Source organism: Empidonax traillii, unplaced genomic scaffold, assembly GCF_003031625.1.
Source record: "Empidonax traillii isolate 1590-97213 ecotype Southwest subspecies unplaced genomic scaffold, ASM303162v1 scaffold856:size409766, whole genome shotgun sequence".
NCBI lineage: Eukaryota > Metazoa > Chordata > Aves > Passeriformes > Tyrannidae > Empidonax > Empidonax traillii.
In genome coordinates this window covers 243400-261774 of record NW_020956049.1, presented here as the reverse complement: position 1 = coordinate 261774, position 18375 = coordinate 243400, and the positions used below count along the sequence as shown (strand labels likewise).

The following is an 18375-nucleotide window of genomic DNA, read 5'->3' as shown; positions in this document are numbered from 1 at the left end:
CATGCATGTTCTTCCTCTTTAAATTGAAGTGTTAAATTTTTTTAGGTTTGTTTCTTTTTAGCAGTTCATTTACTTATGTATTTACAGTCCTTTCTCTAGGTAATAACCTTGTTAAGATTGCTTACAGGAGTAGATTTTATTTGTAGTATTACTTTTGGTAGAATTGTTTTTAAGTTGAAGGTCCTTAAATGCTTAATTTCTCCCCATCCCCCAGAAAAATCCCCAACCATGCAGCTGAGAAGTTAAAAGGATCAGAGCAGTATGGTACAAAATTAATTCTACGGTTGCATTTCCCACTGCTTCTGCCAACTGCTTTTTCTGAGTGTCAGACCAGTGCCTTGTACATTCTGGTTTATTGACTTGTGAACTGATTTTTCTGTATGGCTCTCAATTCAGAAAGTCAGGCTGGAGCTTCACACTGTAGCTTAGAATTTCACCATCTAACTCCACTGCTGTTGGAAAAATATACCACTTTTATTAAATACTTGAGAGAAATTGGTTCCCATATCCCACAGAAAATGTACATCTTCCCTTAGCAGTTGACATTTTTTTCTTGCTCCAGTGACCTTGTTGGTTGTAGTTGAAGCAGCTTAAGAGCTGAACCTGTTGGGTAATTCCACGGTTTTGAAGCAGGTTCTGCTGCAAGATCTGCAGATCCCATGTAATCACTGAAGTGCTTCACTTTTCCTGCAGCACAGATCCAACTTTTGATTGGGGTGCTCTTTGCTTGTTCGGTTTGCTTTGTGGCTGTTCTGTGTGTTCTGAAATGATTCCGTTGTCCACAATGACAGTGAAAGGGAGGGAAGAGAGCGCAAAAAGGACAAGCAACACATGAAACGGAAGAAAGAGTCAGACTTGCCCTCAGCTATTCTGCAGACCAGTGGAGTGTCAGAATTTACCAAAAAAAGAAGTAAACTCGTGCTTCCAGCTCCTCAGGTGAGGTATTCATTGATAATAAACAAAAGTTGTGCCAAACAATGATTTCTCTTTTATCAAGTGGGGTTTCACCCTATCTCACTGTGCCTTGGGATTTTCTCTTTTAAAGATCTCTGACATCGAACTTGAAGAAGTTGTAAAAGTCGGCCAGGCCAGTGAGATTGCTCGCCAGACTGCTGAGGAATCTGGAATTACAAACTCAGCTTCCAGCACTCTTCTCTCTGAATATAATGTGACCAACAACAGCATAGCACTCAGGACTCCCAAAACTCCGGCAGCACAGGACAGGATCCTACAGGTAGAGTATCAATGTGCAGAAGGAATTCTTAGTTTTAGAGCAGTGGGTGACTGTGCAGAAGGTGGAAGTACCAGAGAAACATTCTTAGATTGTGTGCAGTACTGGGATTTGAACTGACACATGATCTCCAGGACACACTGAAGGGCACAGAAGCAGACACTCTGCTATCTGATCAGTTCTCACTATGTTTCAAAACACTACCATACTTTTTCCTTTAATCATGTATTGGCTGAAGTTTTTAACCCTTCTCCTGCTGTCTTCTATAATTTCCCCTTTTCTTGGGTGTCTCTCAGTGTTGAAGGTATATATGAGTTCTTGTCCTTAAAACAGTGTATTTCATGTTGTTCAGCTTTTATTTCAATTAACAAGAAGTAATTAACTGCAACAACTTGATTGGCTTAAAACCACTTCAGATAAAGTTTGTGGAAACATTCCTTTGCAACCTCTGAATTATATTTGTGTTACACTGATTGTGTGAGTGCCTGGATTTTTTCAGAAACTGGTAGTGTTGGGTAATGTTTTGTTGAGTGTGGGGAAATGGCTGAATGGAATCAGTGCAGCTGGTGTGTAAAATAAACAGAATTCCACCCCAAAAATTCAACCTCAAAGCAGAAACCACCCCAAAAACCATAATGAGCTGTATTTCAACCCTTTCTTGATAGCAGAAAAGGGAAGGTTCCTGACTCTACAGATTATGACCTAAGTCTCTGTGCAGTGTTTGCAGGAAAGGTCATGTTCATCTTCAAATGGAGTATTCTGATACAAATATCACAGTATTCTACATATGCACAGCTCTCTAGATGGATTAGTGTTCTTCTGGGAAGATAGCTTCTATTTCAAGTAGTATAATTTCCTCAGCTCATTTTCAGAGTGACTTAATTCTTCATTGTAACAAGGAAAAAGGAAATAATATTAGGAGGATATTCATTAGAAGCCAATTTGAGTCATGGACCAAAAATCTGAATAGTGACCATTTCTTTTGGAACATTTTCTTTGAAATGCAGTTTGGGTAACTTCACTGAATTTGGATTTCAGAGTGTAAGTGTACTCTTCCTCTGAAAAATCAGATTCCTTGGGATGACTTGAGCACTCAGTCACTAATAAATCTTTTAGATCTATAGAGTCTGACAAACTGAAAGAAGATGAAACAATAAGTAACCCACTCATTTTTGCAGCTCCAGTTTATAATATATTTTACTGGAAATGAAGATTCAAATCCCTTTTAGTGTTTGTAAATACCAGTGTGTGCATGTTAAAGTTACGAATTTTTAAACATTTTCCACAAACTGATATTCAAATAACTCTTCAGCTTTTTTTACTTGAACATGTATAGCAGAGTGTGATTGTGAATGTCTCAGTCAAACACTGCATGTGTTGTCTGTTACACAGGAAGCCCAGAATCTGATGGCTCTCACCAACGTGGATACCCCCCTGAAAGGAGGCCTGAATACTCCTTTGCATGAGAGTGACTTTTCAGGGGTAACACCTCAGAAACAGGTTGTTCAAACTCCAAATACTGTGCTTTCCACACCTTTCAGGTAAACAAACTGCTTTTCTGATGGGTGCCTGGGTGGGCGTGTATCTTTCTGGAGGTGGGTGGACAGAGCAGACTTGGATATGTGAGGTAGTAGCCCATGATCAGTCCTTCAAAACAGATTTTAATTCACTTTTATTTCAAGCCCTTGTTGTACAAATTTCTCTTGCTCTGTGTCTTTAGAAAGCTCGGCCATGTCCTCTTCATTTGTATTCATACAGTGCATGGCTCACTGGAGTTTTGGTCCAAAATGTGGCTTTCTGTGGTCTGGAGCAATCTAAAATATACTGGAGTAATACAGGGGTATAAATAGTAAGATGGAGAGTCATTCTGTGTGTGGATCCTGGCCTTTCCAAAGTATTACCTCGGAGTCAAAGGTGTGGGAGGTCCCTTAGCCAAACCCACACTGAATTTTTGAGAAGCTGGAGTAAATATTTTATAAGCCATATATATCCAAACTAAAGTATTTCTTATACTGCCAATCTAAATAGTACGGAATTGCTGGTTTAACTCTTACAGTGGGTCCTTAACAAATATATATCCCACAAATGCCAAATACCATACAGCTAAAGCATGTTACATTTGGTACATTTTGTCTGTCAGGTTTTTCCACTTAGGTTCTAATTTTACTTGTATCATGCTAGTAGGAAAAGTGGAGAATGAAATAAAAAGGAGCTTTATGGCAGCTTTTCCAAAGCAGCTTTATTTTGTTTAGAACCTGTGTGCAAAAGCCCTGCTCTTTAATTTAAAAGAGCAGCTATGAAGCAATGAATCCTTTTTTTTGGAGATCTGTTGGTGTCAGCGTGGTGCAGAAAGAATGTAGAATTTGGCCTGGAGTGATCTGGCTGTACATTTGGCTTATTTTATAATTATAAATGCGAAGACATTCTAATTCTGTTGTTCACTTGAGATTTTTGTTTGTGGTGGGTTTTTTGCTTCTGAAGTTCAGAATGGCAGATGTTGTTGTGCCTGTGTATCAACTTGGCTTGCTCGCAGAAGTGCTCTGTCAGTGGGACAATCAAGGGCCTTGAGCAGAGGGAAAAATAATTCCATCCATGGAGTGGCCCGCTGTTCATGCAGTAGGTCACTGGGATAGAGAACAATAGTCCTTTCCAGTCTCAAGGAGAAGCAACTGAGGCCCACAAAATTTAAGACTTAATCCCTTCTGCCTATTCACAGGTGCTTAGAAGTAATTATTGTAATGTAATTACTCCTTCGAGAGTCAGTGAAAGCAAAGAGGCATCTTGAGGGTGATTCATTCAGTTGTAAGATGGGACAGCTGTTGAACCAGATGATTCTGGAGTGAAGGAGTTGCCCAGGTGGTGGGGAAGTCAGAGCTTGCAATTCAGTCCTGATTACTGTATCCCAGGATAACGCCTGGTGGCTGGGTCATCTTTTCTCTCAAAAGCAGCAGTGGGAGTTCGTGTTGTAGTTCCTGAAGCTTCTCTCAGCGTAATGGTGTGTCTGGATTTCAGCTTGACAGGTCCTTGGTTACACCTTGGCAGGTTTAAACAATGTATTTTTTGGATTCTTCTGATTGCATATTACAGTTTCACTGCCTCCCAGAAAAAAAAACTCTAAATGGAATGTATTGACTGTGTTTATGTAACATTTTCCAGCATTCAGACTTTAAGTAGAGCTCATTAGGGAAAAAAGTACTGACTGAGTGCACTTCTCTAGAACACCCTCTCAGGGATCAGAGAGTTTAACTCCTCGAGGGGGACTGACTCCCAAACCTGCGCTTGGCACGACTCCTGGGAGAACTCCACTGCGGGATAAACTGAACATCAACCCAGAGGAGGGAATGGCAGATTACAGTGACCCATCTTATGCAAAACAAATGGTAAGAAGTACTTAAGCAGTGGAATTCAGTGCGCTGTAATTTGCAGGATCTTTTATTTTCATCTGCTGAACAATTTTATTTTATAATAAAAGCAAGTGTTGTTTCTTACACCTGTCTACAGGTCTGTCCTCATCACGTGATAAAATCAAATCTTTACTTAAAAGAACAGAAATCTTGCCACTTAAAGTGGCTTTCAGTGTGCTCAGTAAAGCACTCTAAAGCTGTTTGTCAAAGACATAGTTAAGCTTACATCCTACTTGTGTCTTTGAAGCCGAGCAGGAAATACATATCAAGCAAAGATTGTTTTTTCTTGCACAGCCCTCAAATCCTTTGTCATTTTGGCTTCCCGACTTACCTGCAGAACCTTTTCATCAGTCTGATGTGTTGACAACACTGAGCTAAAGGAGTTTAATTTTTGCCATTAAGAGGGCTTGGATTTGAGATGTGCAGTAATCTGAGTCCCATCCAGATTCTTTCATCACCTTTGGCAACAGATGTTTCCATTCTTGGAGATTCAGCCAGATGGACCCTGCCAATTAGACGTGGTATAAAAGGGCCTATCCCTAATAGGGAGCACCTTGGAAACTCCTTTTATGTGGCTGATTCTGCAGCCTCAGCTGTGGCTTTGGATATCTCCCACCTGAGCTATTGACAGTTCTCTTTTTGGCCTAGGTGAGGATATTCACTCCAGGGTTTTGGCTAGTTTTCACAAAAATAACTCATGTTCGGAATTTCACATTTCCTCTTGACTTGAAGGAGTCCCTTCCAACTCAGAAAGTTCTGTGAATATCTGAGAAGTTTGATTTGATGTCCTTGATTCTCTCCTGGCCTTTTCATAGTAAAAACTGGGACTTCAGTTTCCTGATGGACTCTGCTGGTGCTTCCTAGCTTTGTAGCAGACTAAGATGGGCGGGTGATGTTGGTAGTGTGTTGTTCTGTCTGCTGATGGGGGTGACTATTGCACCTCAGTGCTTCCAGAAGCATCCCATCTTCCTGCTATTCCAACAGGAGAGAGAGTCTCGTGAGCACCTGCGCATGGGACTCATGGCCCTCCCTGCCCCAAAGAACGACTTTGAGATTGTGTTACCTGAAAATGCAGAAAAAGAACTTGAAGAACATGAAGCAGATGAAACCTTTGTAGAAGATGCTGCTGATATAGAAGCCCGCAAACAGGTTGGTGTGAGTGAGATGTGGATACAGCCTTTTGTTGAAAATAAAATGTGTTCTTTGTGTGGTTCCTGTAGTTCAGTGGAAGCTGCTTCTACAGGATAACAAAGGGGAATGTGCCTGTTTCCTTTGCTGCCATCAGAATATAGATACACAGGATAAATCAGTTTTCTCTCTAAATCCTGTTCTTAATTTGTTTATATTACATATCACATAACATTTTCTATGATGAAATGTCTTTGAGTTTTGTCCCCCAGAAGGTAAAAACATAATTAAAAACATTTTTTCTACAGAGTCACATGTTTGATTTTAAGCATGTGAGAATTGTGCCTTTTTCTTTTTTTTTTCAGTTTTAAGTTATCCTCTCAAGCCTTAAAATTGCTGATTGTGAAATGTAAGACAGGTATATACAAATTCAGGCAGGCTGGTGGCACACAGTTAGAAATGTGCCATGCAGTGAATTGGTACCTTTGATACCTTTGACTTGTACCACAGGATTACCCAGACAGACAAGTGTCTGTGAATGTGTCCCTGTTGTTTTGTTTTGTTTAAGAATCAAGGAAGGCTAAGAATCAATACTTGATTTTGTTTAAGAATCAAGGATAAAGTACTAGTTTAAATTCTGACAGTTAAGTGGTTGTACTGGCCAGTACTTAGATACACTTCAAATTTTTGTAACAGTCCCTTTTCCATTTATTGTTTATCCTGATTTTTGTGATGCAGATACCTTCAAATAAATGCGTTTTTGAGTCCAGAGAGGTTTTTGCCAATGTCTGTGCTTTGACAAAGGAACAAAGTATTTTAAAAAATCCTATGCGTTGGTATCTTTCAATAGGATAAACATTTCTCAGTGTCGCCTGTTTGGGGAGGAACATGTTATTTACATGTATATGTATGTCTTGTGCATACATATCCTAATAAAAAGTCTGAATAAATACTAGTAAATTATATTTTTAGAACAGAAGAAAGAATTTGAGTTGTGCCATCATACGAGAGAGGCATCCTGCCTTTCAAGTAAGATGTGATGTGCTGAAATTAGACCATGGAAGATCTTGGTCATTGTTCCTGAAGTTTCTTACAACACTGACTTTTCATGTTATTTATTGCCTGAAAGTGTCTTGAAAAGAGAACTCATGCTTTTAGTGAAGTACATACATACTTCAAGTCATTGAAGATGACAAGTAGAGTCCTGGCTGTAAATTCAAGAGTCTTTCTTTTCCTGATAGATTTCATGTCTGGACAGAGTTAGAGCAGTTGACAAGCTTGATGTGGAGAAATGTGTAAAGAATGATGGAGCTGAGGCTGAAGGAGAGCTTGATGGTTGGAAATGAGTTTGGAAGATCTCTTTTCTTAGAGTTAGTCTGCTGTGCTCTTCCCATTCACTGTAGAGGCAGTAAATTATGTTGTCATCACATTATTTAACTCTGGCTTCATAACATGAAGTTTTTATTCTTTAAGGAATCTTCACTGCATTAATCAATTAGTTTTTATATCACATACATTTCTAGGAAGCATCTGATTGTGTTACAGTAGCTGGAGTAACTCTTGGCTTGTTTGTGTAGGCCCTCCGGGAAGCAGAGCGTGCCAAGGAGCTGAAGAGAATGCACAAAGCTGTGCAGAAGAATCTACCACGGCCCTCAGAAGTAAGTGGAAACAAAATTCACTGTTAAAGGAAAAAAAAATAAGAAAGATTTTAACCATTATAGGAGGAAATACAGTCTAAGTAGATCATGAGAGAGTGAAGTCTTTATTTAAGTATGCTGATTTCAGCTTGAAGGGAAACTCACAGCAAAGTTGTCACGAGGTATTTCACCTGCACAAATGTTCAGATTGCTTTATGTGTGTCACACCACAGAGGATTTTGGCACCTGTTCTCCAGGGTTTAGGTGATACATAAAATATATACTTGAGTGGAAATCTATGAACTTAATGGGATTATTGGTGTATATGATGTTTATGAACTTTCTTTTTATTCCTGGGCAGGTTAATGAAACAATACTGAGACCCTTGAACGTGGAACCGCCTCTAACAGACTTGCAGAAAAGTGAAGAGCTAATAAAGAAAGAGATGATTACTATGCTCCATTTTGATCTTTTACACCACCCATTTGGAGAACAGCTTAGTGGTAAGAAAGGGAAAGGCCCAGGATTTGGAAGCAACAATGCAGAGCACATGGCTTACTTGGAACAAAATCCTTATGAGAAGTTCTCCAAAGAGGATCTCAAGAAGGTGAGAACTGTGTTGGCCTAAGGAAACCTAACATCTCCTTATTGACATGGTCCTGTAATCTTGCAAAAAAAAGGAGAATCCAAGCCTGCACAGAATTCAGTTGGGAGATCTCCAGAGGGTTGTGTGAAGAGCTGTAATCAATAGAATCATTGAGATTGGAAAAGATCTCTAAGATAATCAAGTTCAATCATCCAGCACTGCCAAGCATTAAGTAAGCATAAGTTATGAAGTTATTAAGTAAGGGTAATTTAGGTGCACATTCTCTTTTCTGTGAGTTGATGTTAGTCTGGGCACACAGGAGAATGGGGGGGGATGCTGTATTTGCCTATAGGGATTGATATTTAGATACAATTTTGAATGTGCTGTGATTGCTTATCATTTTAAGTAAGGGTAGGAGTTGTAATACCCCAACAGTTACCAAATTCTACTTCTCTATTTCTGTTTAGGGTTAAATCATTGAGGCTTTAGTATTATCCACCTTCTGCTGCCTCTATATTTTATTAATCCAGAATTACAGAGCACTTTTTTTCAAAGCAGTGGAGACTAAATAAGACAGTGGTATCAGCTTGTAACTTGGAGCAGGAAATCAAGTTGTTTAATTATGCTTGTCAGGCTTGATCCAGGCGAGCTGTGCTGGTGCAGAGCCTGCTGGGCTGTGGCAGCTGATCTGACAGCATACCTGGTGCAGAAGTGCTGAGCAGGCACAATGGTTGCTGGCTGGAGTGAGTGGGTGTTCTGGGCACTCTGTCCTGTTTTGCATTGTAATCCCAAGTTAAACAGCAGCCCTGGACCAGGGTTCCGGTTCGGGGTGTTCAGTTATTTAAGCAGCTACAGATGTTGCCTTTTGCTGCCAAGTGACAGACAGGCAGTTCAGGCACACAGGGCTGTGGTTTGGTTCTTTCAAAGAGCCTCACCTGTGAAGCTCTGCCAGTGACCTTTGACCAAATGCTTACAGGAGTAAAAGGGAGTGGAAAGGACAAACTCATGTGCCACCAAGTCATCTGTTTTATGCTTTCTGAAACCCTGAGCTCTGACAGTAGCTCTGGTGTCTCTACACCTAAATCCCATATTACTTTCAAGTGACTGAAGATACACAAACAGTCTCGTTGACTATATCTGACCAGTGAATCGAGCCTAAAATGACAAACACTGAACAGTATGTACTTCCAAATTGCTGTTAAAAGAAAAATTATACTTGAAGATTTCTTACTAGGAGAAGTTAAAGATGGAAAATACAGTTAGATCATGAATTTCACTGCCCTGCCAGTGTCAGATTGTTCCCTTAGGAATGCTCTCCAAGTGCTTTCTCTGGTTGTTTTGAAGTTCAGCAAGAATCAGGTTTTCTATCACTTCCCTTAGAGACTATTACATGGTCCAGTAGCTTTTGTCTGGAAACTTTCTTCAGAGTCCCTGGAAATTCTGTCTCCTAACTGATGGGCAGAAGTTCTTTTGCATCCTTGCTCCCGTTTACTCTTTAACATTCAGCATAGTATTCTGTCTTTGTCTAAAATCCAGTTCAAACCAGGCAGTTTTCCTGTCTCTCTGCTCTCGTATGGGGCTTGTTTGTTTTTCTTTACTTTTATTTGTTTTTAGAACATCTTCCTCCTAAAAATCCCTATACAAAATGCTCCTTTCTTTTCCTGTAATGTCTTTTGGGAAGGATTAGCAGTGATACTGAGCACGGTGTGCTGAGCTTTTAGGGATTGGGAACTTGTTGGTGTCACAACTTCATAGCCTTAACTAGTTCCTCACAGTGTGCTAATAGAGGCTAACTGAAAGAGAACCATTAAAAGTTTCAGCTTTGTCAGGTGGGGTTAGATTATTCCTATTTTATCTGTCTTGACCATTAAGGACAAGGAATTAATTTTCCTTTCCCTGAGATCATCTGATCTGATGATACCTGAATTACTTCCTGGGCAGTGTGCTGTTATAAAACATAATGTCTGCTTGAAGATACTGACTGCTGATATGGAAATTTGTGATGCACTTGCAGATCCTGTTGAAAGAGAGGACATGGCCATGCACTTAGAACCAGTGAAATCCAGATCAGCAAATATATTTTAGTTTTTTTAGTTAAAAGTAAATTCAGATGGACCTGGATGCCTGTGTAGTTTTGTTAAATAGTAAGAGTTGTGAGAGCAACACAAATCTTTTCAGTTCACTGTAAGTTACTTTTTAAGCTGGAAAGAACAGAGTGTTCATATCTCACTAGTTCTCTGGCCACAGAATGTGTTAGTTAAAGTCAGAGGAGTATTTCCTGCAGTGAAGCTTACACAGCTCACCCCTTACTGTTTAGACTTGACTTTCCAGGTTGTGTGGACAAGGGCAAGCAAAAGGAAATGAAAAGTGATTTTTGTTTCACAGAACAGCTGCTTCTGTCTGTACAGTTCTCCCTCCCCTCCAGGTCCCTGCTTTTATCTCTGTTCTTCTGCAGCAAGGTGAAGTATCTTGCTGTGCCACAGCTTTCATTAGCCACGGCAGAGTGATGTCAGGCTTGGCCAAATTATATAAAATGAGGGATAGTTGCACTGTGAGCAGCCTCCTAGCCTGGGTTTCATTTATAATCCACAGCATCTGTCTTTGATTTCATAGTTAGCTTAACCTGGTGGTGAGTTTTTAGTATGAAAACAAAAGCTGCCCCCATGAATTGCACACTGAAGGATTGAAAAGAAGAATTTTCTGGTATCCTGGGTACTGTAACTGCAATTTATTTCTCATCCTTTCCCAACAGGCACAAGATCTACTGGCACAGGAGATGGAAGTGGTAAAGCAAGGAATGGGGCATGGAGAGCTGTCAAGTGAAGCTTATAACCAGGTGTGGGAAGAATGTTACAGCCAAGTGTTGTACCTGCCTGGACAGAGCCGCTACACAAGGGCCAACTTGGCCAGCAAAAAAGACAGGATAGAGTCACTTGAAAAGAGACTTGAGGTCAGTGTCACTTTTTTTTTCTGGTTTTTTGCACCTGCTGTTGGATTTATTTTTTTTTTTTAGAGTTTCTCTCCTTGTGTTTTGTTTCTTTTTTCTATGTAAGAGGTTACTGTATAAATCAGTCAGGTGTTTTGGTGAGATTACTTTGAAAAGGTCATTGAGGCTGTAGCACAGCTCATCTCACCCACTTGATTCATCTGGAGAGAAGGTCAGGTTCTGCTCTCCCTTAATTCCATGTGGACTTTTTTGTTTTCCCAATCTCCACTGTTTACAGATCAGATTCCCGAGCTTTCTAGCTTTGCATTTTGCCCCTAACAGTGACCAATATGAGATATTTCAGAGAAAGATGCTTAAACCCAACATTTCTGGACCTAAGCTCCTCTCAGGTTCTCTTTCCAACTTAACATTTGGTTTCTGATTGACTGTGACATACATGAAGGTCCAGATAGCCCTGAATTCCTGCCAGCCTGGCACCCTTTGGCAATTCCAGTGATTCCCTCCAAAAAGAAAACGGTGGATGTTTGTGTTCCCATTCCACCCTTTGACACTGATTTCCCTTGCTCTGCCCTCTCTCCAGAGTTTCTCTCAAACACTCCACACAAAACCCCCCAAAATACCATTTATGATAACAAGTGAGCTGATTTGAAATGGTTTCTTTCCACAGAACATGTGTTTATTCTGACTTGCAGGAAGTCATTAAATGTTTTCCAAAATACCTTTTTAGCCTAAAAGTCTCTTTAAATTCTGAAATCATCAGATTATTTTGCTCTACGGTAAAAGGAAATTTTACCAAAAAAAGTTTTTCTGTATTTAACATCAACATAGCTACTGTTGCTAGAAGTAACCCCCCCAGACAGCTGCTGCCATGGAAATAACATGAGAGAGGCCAGAAAGGCTGAATTTTCACTTGATCCATACACATGAAACACGGTGTGAAGGTGTTTTGTGAATCCTTTCAGTCAAGAATGTCATCCAGGTACAGACTCTGTAGTTGTTTGTCAGCCTCTCAGGCCAGGAGCAGTTCACCTGTGTGCAGAGTGGTAGTAAAGGTTTAGTAGGAATGGCAGAGCCCTTGTTGTGCTGCTGCTCCCCCAGCAGAGAGCACCATTGCCCTGCCCAACGCTGCCCAGCTCTCTGCTCTGATTCCCCAAAAACTGCTGTCAGAGCACGTGCATGGCAGCGGGGCCAGGTGGGCACCACGCCAGGAATCAGAGGGCTGCACCTAATTTGTGTACAAATGCTTTTGAAATTTAAATATCTCAGGCCCAAAACGACATTAGAAGGGCGTTACTAAAATTGCAAAGTCAAACAGTCCAAGTTAGGGAATGCGCAAACAGCCTTAATTTGCCTATGCATGTGCTTTATGAAACGGTCTTTAATTTCTTGATTGCAGCTCTAGTTTTTCCACAGACTCATTTGCTGCACAGGGTGGATGGTACTTGCTTAATGAGTAGCTCTTGAATATTTTGTTTTCTCTTTATTGTTCGGTGTGTGGCCCTGTGCCTTTATGCTGTGCACTGTTCCTCCAGTCTAAATTGGTTACTTCTGTGTGGGCTTTCTTATGCTGTTGATCTGTGTCCATCTTTTCCCAATATTTGAATGAGTAGTTGGTGGTGGAATGCCTGTTAATGATATTGAAGCAAAGTAAGTCAGGTCAAGTCATCCATTCATCAGACTCCTGTATGTTTGTTCTAAGTGTTCATTGCTCTGTAGTCACAAGACAGTCACCCAGGAAGCATAATACAAATCAGACATCTTGCAAAAAAAAAAAAAAAAAAAATTAGATTTTATTTGCTGCCAACATTTGCATGGGACTCTGTGGAACACACTGAACAAAATCCAGTGAGCTGTGTCCTGTCAGGTCAGGGATGTGATCTTGCTCCTCTGTTCACTCCTGGTGAGGCACAGCTGCAGTGCTGTGTCCAGTCCTGGGCTCCTCAGCACCAGAGAGACAAGGAGCTCCTGGAACAGGTCCAGTGCAGGGTGACAAAGATGATGAAGGGACTGGAGTGTCTGATGAGGAAAGGCTGAGGGAGCTGGGGCTTTTCACCCTCGAAGGGAGGCTGAGAGGAGATCTGTCAGTGTCTGCAGGGAGGGGACAGAGGATGGACCAGGCTCTGCTCGGGGGTGCCCAGCAATGGGACAAGAGGCCATGGACAGGAACTGATGCCCAGGAAGTTCTACCTGAACATGAGGAAGAACTTCTTTACTCTGCAGTGACCAAGCAATGGAACAGAGTGGAGTCTCCCTCACTGAAGATATTCCAGAACCATCTGGCCACAATCCTGTGCCAAGTGCTCTGGGATGGCCCTGCTTGAGCAGGGAGGTGGGACCAGGTGACCCACTGTGGTCCCTCCTACCCTGACCCGTTCTGTGACTCTGTGACAACAATCAGTCACTGCAATCATGGGACTCTCTCCCCTAATTTAGCTGCATCCCTTGGGAGCTCAGAGTGCTGCTGGATGAGGCTGATGACTTGATGCACTTCGACACACAATCCTGCTCTCCTGTTTTACTGTGTTCCAAAATCCCATCCCCCAGTTCAGTGAGGCACTGGGGCCAGCAGAGCTCTCTGTGCCCCGTGGCTGCAGGTGCAGCGCTGCCTCTCGCAACTCACTGTTTCCTGAGTGCAGGTGGACTCTTTGCAAAGTTAAATTTGAGCTGAAAATCTCTCCCAAGTGTGTGCAAAGTGCAGTTTAGTGCAGCTCTGTGGCCTGACCTATTTAAAAGGCCCTTCCTAAAAGCAAGATACACATATACAGTTTTTTAAGCATAGGGTCACCTGCTGAATCGTTTTTTAAATAATAAATAAAAACCATAACAGTTTAATGAACAAATGCATGTGCAATAAAAAAGCACATCAGTTTTTTTTTTCCTTAACCCATTCTCAGCAATGGCAAAATCCACCTTCATTTTACTGTTTTTCCAAGGAAAATTGTCTGAAAGTGATATCAGTTGAAATAGATATTTTAATGGGAAGTATCAGACAAGCTTAATGAAAAGCAGGGATATTAGCTCAGCTTTCAGTACCCTAAGATACTTGCTTTACTCTTAACTTCCTTTGAGAGAAGAGTAGAAACTGTAAAATAGAGTTTGCCAGCAACAGCAACTGATGTTGGTCAGCTTTGGGGCTGCTTCTTCTGCTTTATGTTGTATTAGTATCATCAGGGAGGAAAAAAACCATGAGAGTTTATTGATATTTGGCACAGCTGCACCTCGGGTAGTCACTGTCTAACACTTCCATATGGGACTGCTGACACCCTGCAGATCCTGTGCAAAAAAAAAAAAAAAAATCCAGCTCTTTCTGGAGCTGTTCATCGCTCAGAGATTCCTGGCTGGATTGATGGTGTGGACACACAGTCTGTTCTCACTGCCCCAGTGATTCAGTGGTGGCAGCCTTGTGTATGTTGACATGACATTTATCTTTCTGGAATGGATGGTGATATCACAAACAGATTTGGGCTGTTATTGATGATCTTGAGGAGGCAAGGCAAAGTGGAGCAGTTGTGGAGAGCTTCTGTTTGGCTGGGTTATCCTGTCCAGGCACCACCAGCAGTAGTTCCAATGTTGGAGTGTCCTGCCGTGTGTTAGTAATACTTTCCACTTCTCTGTTTTGAGGGTTTTGGGCTCATTGAATGTGTTCTTAATGTGGTTAAAGAGCGTTACAAGATTAGTCTGTGAACTACTCTGCATTACAGAGGGGGAGTTTCAGGTCTATGCAAGTGAATCTCTGTGACCTCACTATGTGTCTGTGGTACAGCTTAGATTGGTGGAATTTTCTGATCTTTCCAGTAGCTTTGGGAAGTCCAGCAAATTTTTCAAGGCTAGGCTACGCTGCAGAGTAACTCATTTCAGAAATGGGAGTTTGCTGATGCTTGCAGTTGCATTTACTGCTTAATTTCTCTGCTACAGCTTTTATTCCCTTCTCTTCCAAACAATATATTTACAAAGAAAACCATTCCTGCTAAGGTGTGTGTTCCACTAGGGACCTTATAAGATGAAATGAGATAGCAGAGGCATCTATTTAACAAACTAGTTGCTTCCCTTTGTAGTTCATAACTTAGAGACTTCCTGCCAGCATTATTTTTTCTTTGAAGACAGTTCATAAAGTTGGCTTGCAGCATACAAATATTTTTATTAAAATTGTGGTACGTAATGTTATCATTTCATTTGATGGCTAAATTATAAACGCTATTGAAAGCCCACAGGGGAAGAAGCTCAAGGTACACTGTCTATGCAAAATGTAGTAAATTATCTATTCTTTGCAGTGTCCAAGATACATCGAGGTGATAATTTGCCAGTGTCCATTTTTGCTTTTGATTGCAGCCCAAGTCCTCTGAATTAATTCAGATTGAAAACCACTTGCTTAGCTGGAGTTTTATGGTTTACATGCTACATTCCGCTGTAGGGTGTATCACTTACTAGTTTATTGGAGATTGTATTTTAATTTCTCTCTAGTTTACATGCTTCCAAAGTTTGCAGTTTCTTTTGCATTTTCAGATGTGCTGTTACTGAGAAAACACCTGGAGAAAATAAGAGATTTTATAAGACTAGGCATAGAGGAAAATACTCACAGAACTAAAATATGGTGGAAATCCTGAGTAGTCTTGCTTTTATACTCATATGTATCTTGTTTTGTGCTGATGTGTTGGCTTTGTGGAATAGGCTTTTTTTAATAAGGTCTGTTTGGAGAGTAATTGGAACCAGAGGATCACAGCAAAGGGTTATCAGTGGTCTTCACTGCCGAGTTGTTCAGAATCTTAGCTTAGAAATAAAGTTCAGCATTGACAAATCTCTTCATTGTAAAAGGCCTTTGCACCCCATCACTGTCCAAAATTGACTGCTGCAATCTCACCGTGAGGCTTCTGCTGTGTGTTGAGAGGGAACCAGGCTCTTTTTAATGCCTGAGCTTCCCTGACCAGTGCAGGCAGTCTGGGTTTGCAGGGATGGTTTTTGAGCTCTTGGCCTCAGCACTTGTTGCTGTCTGTGATCTTACTGCAATTTCTTTTTTTTTACCTGTGAATGGTAGAGGGTTTCCAAAAAAGTTTAGTAAAAATAAAATATTTGGTTTTCTTCTTAAACTGTGCTCCTCTAGATATGTTTCTACTGGGATTGAGGTAGGATCATAGAATCATTAAGGTTGGAAAAGACCTCTGAGGTCACCAAGTCCAGCCATCAACCTGACACCACCACTGTGTTCACCACTAAACCAGGTCTAAAAGTACCATATCCCCACAATTTCTGAACACTTCCAGGGATGGTGACTTCACCACTTCCCTGTGCAGCCTGTTCCAATGCTTGACAACCCTTTCTGTGAAGAAATTCTTCCTAATATCCAATCCAAACCATCCCTGCTGCAACTTGAAGCCATTTCCACTTACCCTGTGACTTGTTACCTGGGAGAGGAGACTGACCCCCACCTGGCTCCAGCCTCCTTTCAGGGGGTTGTAGAAAACATGGATGGGTATTACTGATAGTACTGCTAGTCTTAGAAGCAATTCCCAAATAAAAATATTCAAAGTGGCTTTAATGTCATCACTGTAGATCAACAGTGGCAGCTAATTTACCCAGTAGCTTTCTAGATTATTCTAGTTCTGGGAAGTTGGGTTCTATGAACTCTGTGGGACCACTTGCTCTTCATATACCCTGTACTGTCTTTACTCAACAGTCTGGTGTTACAGCGTTTGGAGACAAGTCATTATCATTTAAGGAACATAGTTCAGGTGGAGGTTGCTCTTGGGTTATTAGATTTGGCTGTGAGAGAGAAAACAGTGTCCTGCAGACATCAGTAAGTCCTAATGCTGAGTGACGTTACATGGCAAATATAGGAGTTTTTGTCCAGGATTTCCTATTCAGTTGGGTATAAGTGGCTTTATATTGGCATGCAAGCTCTGAACATTTGGTCTGGTTTCAGTTGTGAAGTTGCAGCTGCTTACCACCAGTGCCTAAATGTGAGGATCTTTCCATTAAAAACTTGGTGTGATCCCAGCCAATTAGAATTAATCCCTACTTTTTTTTCCTCTTTAAATTTGCACACCCTGTCCCTCTTTGACTGTTCTGATACTTTTTCCTAATGATCCTCGTTTCCTGCTTGTACATTAAGTAAAGCATTTTACTGGAGATGGAGGTGTTCAAGACCAGGCTGGATGGGACTCTGATCAACCTGCTCCAGTGGAAGGTGTCCTTGCCCGTGGCAGGGGTTTGGAATGAGATGATCTTTAAGGTCCCTTCCGACCCCAAACCATTCTGTGGTTCTGTGATCTTCAGTGTCCCAGCAGAGATGTGAAATGGTGTCAAGCCATGGAGTTGTTTCAGTTGACGAGCTGAGCTCGTGTCAGTTTGACTGATTTGAACCCGTATTCTTCTACACTGGAAACGCAGTTTTTGTTGATATTAACCCCAAGCCTCAGTTTGCAGCAGCTGATTGGTACCTTCTATTAACTCAGGGGTAAGTGAAAGGCAGGGCTCTGCAGAGAGTTATCCCTGATCAAACTGTAGAAAGATGAAACAATGTTTCAAGCCAAAAAGGGGCAAATCTGTCCAAGGGCATGGAGTTGGAAAAGTGTTTTTAAGTAGAGCAATTAATGAGTTTTTCTTAAAAGAAACTTTGCTATTGTTGAGTGCACTGTCAAGGTTGTGAAGGCAGATGACCCCACCATGCCCAGAGGATGCTGTGGTGGTTTGGTCATCGTTGTTCCCAGGGCAGTTGGAAATGCTGGTGAATCCCATTGGGTGTCCTGGTGTGTTCTCATTCCAGCTCCTCCAGCTGGCTGAGCCAACACGAGGCAAGTTCACAAACCCTGCTGTTTAAATTGAGTTAATCCATGTCCTGCCAGCAGAATTGGGTATGGGGAGGGCCACTTGTGGGTCTGAGGTGAGGAAGGAAGTTACAGTAAAGTTTAGAGTAATGCTCTATATGTTCCAAGAGTAACCTATTCAGCAGAGCTGGAGCTGGCACAGGATTTCTGTGCACAAGTGAAGCAGCTTTATGATGATATGTTGATTCTCCAAGGTCATGGAACAAGTTGGTTTACTTTTGACTCTGGCTCCAGTCAGAGCATGCAGCAGTTTTTCTTCCATGTTTGTTTAATCCATCAGGCATGATTAAGATCAATTAAAAGACAAGAGAGCTTAAAGCTTAATGCTGTTCAGGGATTACCAGAAGTTCCACATTTAATGGAAGGAAAACAAAACAATCAGTACAGGGAAAAAGCCCTTTGAACTTAGGAGGGGTGTCCTCAGTAGACTCTGTGAGATGAGGAGCTCTGAAAATGCAGTTTTGAAGGCACTTGAGCTCTTCCTTCCTCAGGGTCAGTTTTTCTTAAATCTTTCCCAGTGGATGTTTGTTCTCATTATGAGTCCTTCCCTCTTCTTTGTTGTCCTTAGTTAAACCTTACAACTAACCTCCTATCTAAAATTTCCCTGCCAATTTAAATCCC

The 18375-nt window shown here is 41.3% G+C and overlaps 1 protein-coding gene across 3 annotated transcripts in view; it reads left to right on the top strand.

Moving 5' to 3' along the window:
* CDC5L (cell division cycle 5 like) overlaps positions 1-18375 on the top strand; it is a 34001-nt gene that overhangs the window by 9721 nt on the left and 5905 nt on the right. For 2 of the 3 annotated variants that reach the window (XM_027902248.1, XM_027902247.1), the window contains 8 exons: positions 792-936; positions 1046-1234; positions 2624-2772; positions 4449-4611; positions 5620-5784; positions 7341-7421; positions 7762-8007; positions 10739-10936. In XM_027902248.1, coding sequence (XP_027758049.1) covers positions 792-936; positions 1046-1234; positions 2624-2772; positions 4449-4611; positions 5620-5784; positions 7341-7421; positions 7762-8007; positions 10739-10936 — 1336 coding nt within the window. The remainder of the gene's footprint in view (positions 1-791; positions 937-1045; positions 1235-2623; positions 2773-4448; positions 4612-5619; positions 5785-7340; positions 7422-7761; positions 8008-10738; positions 10937-18375) is intronic. The other variant, XM_027902249.1, reaches the window with a different exon arrangement.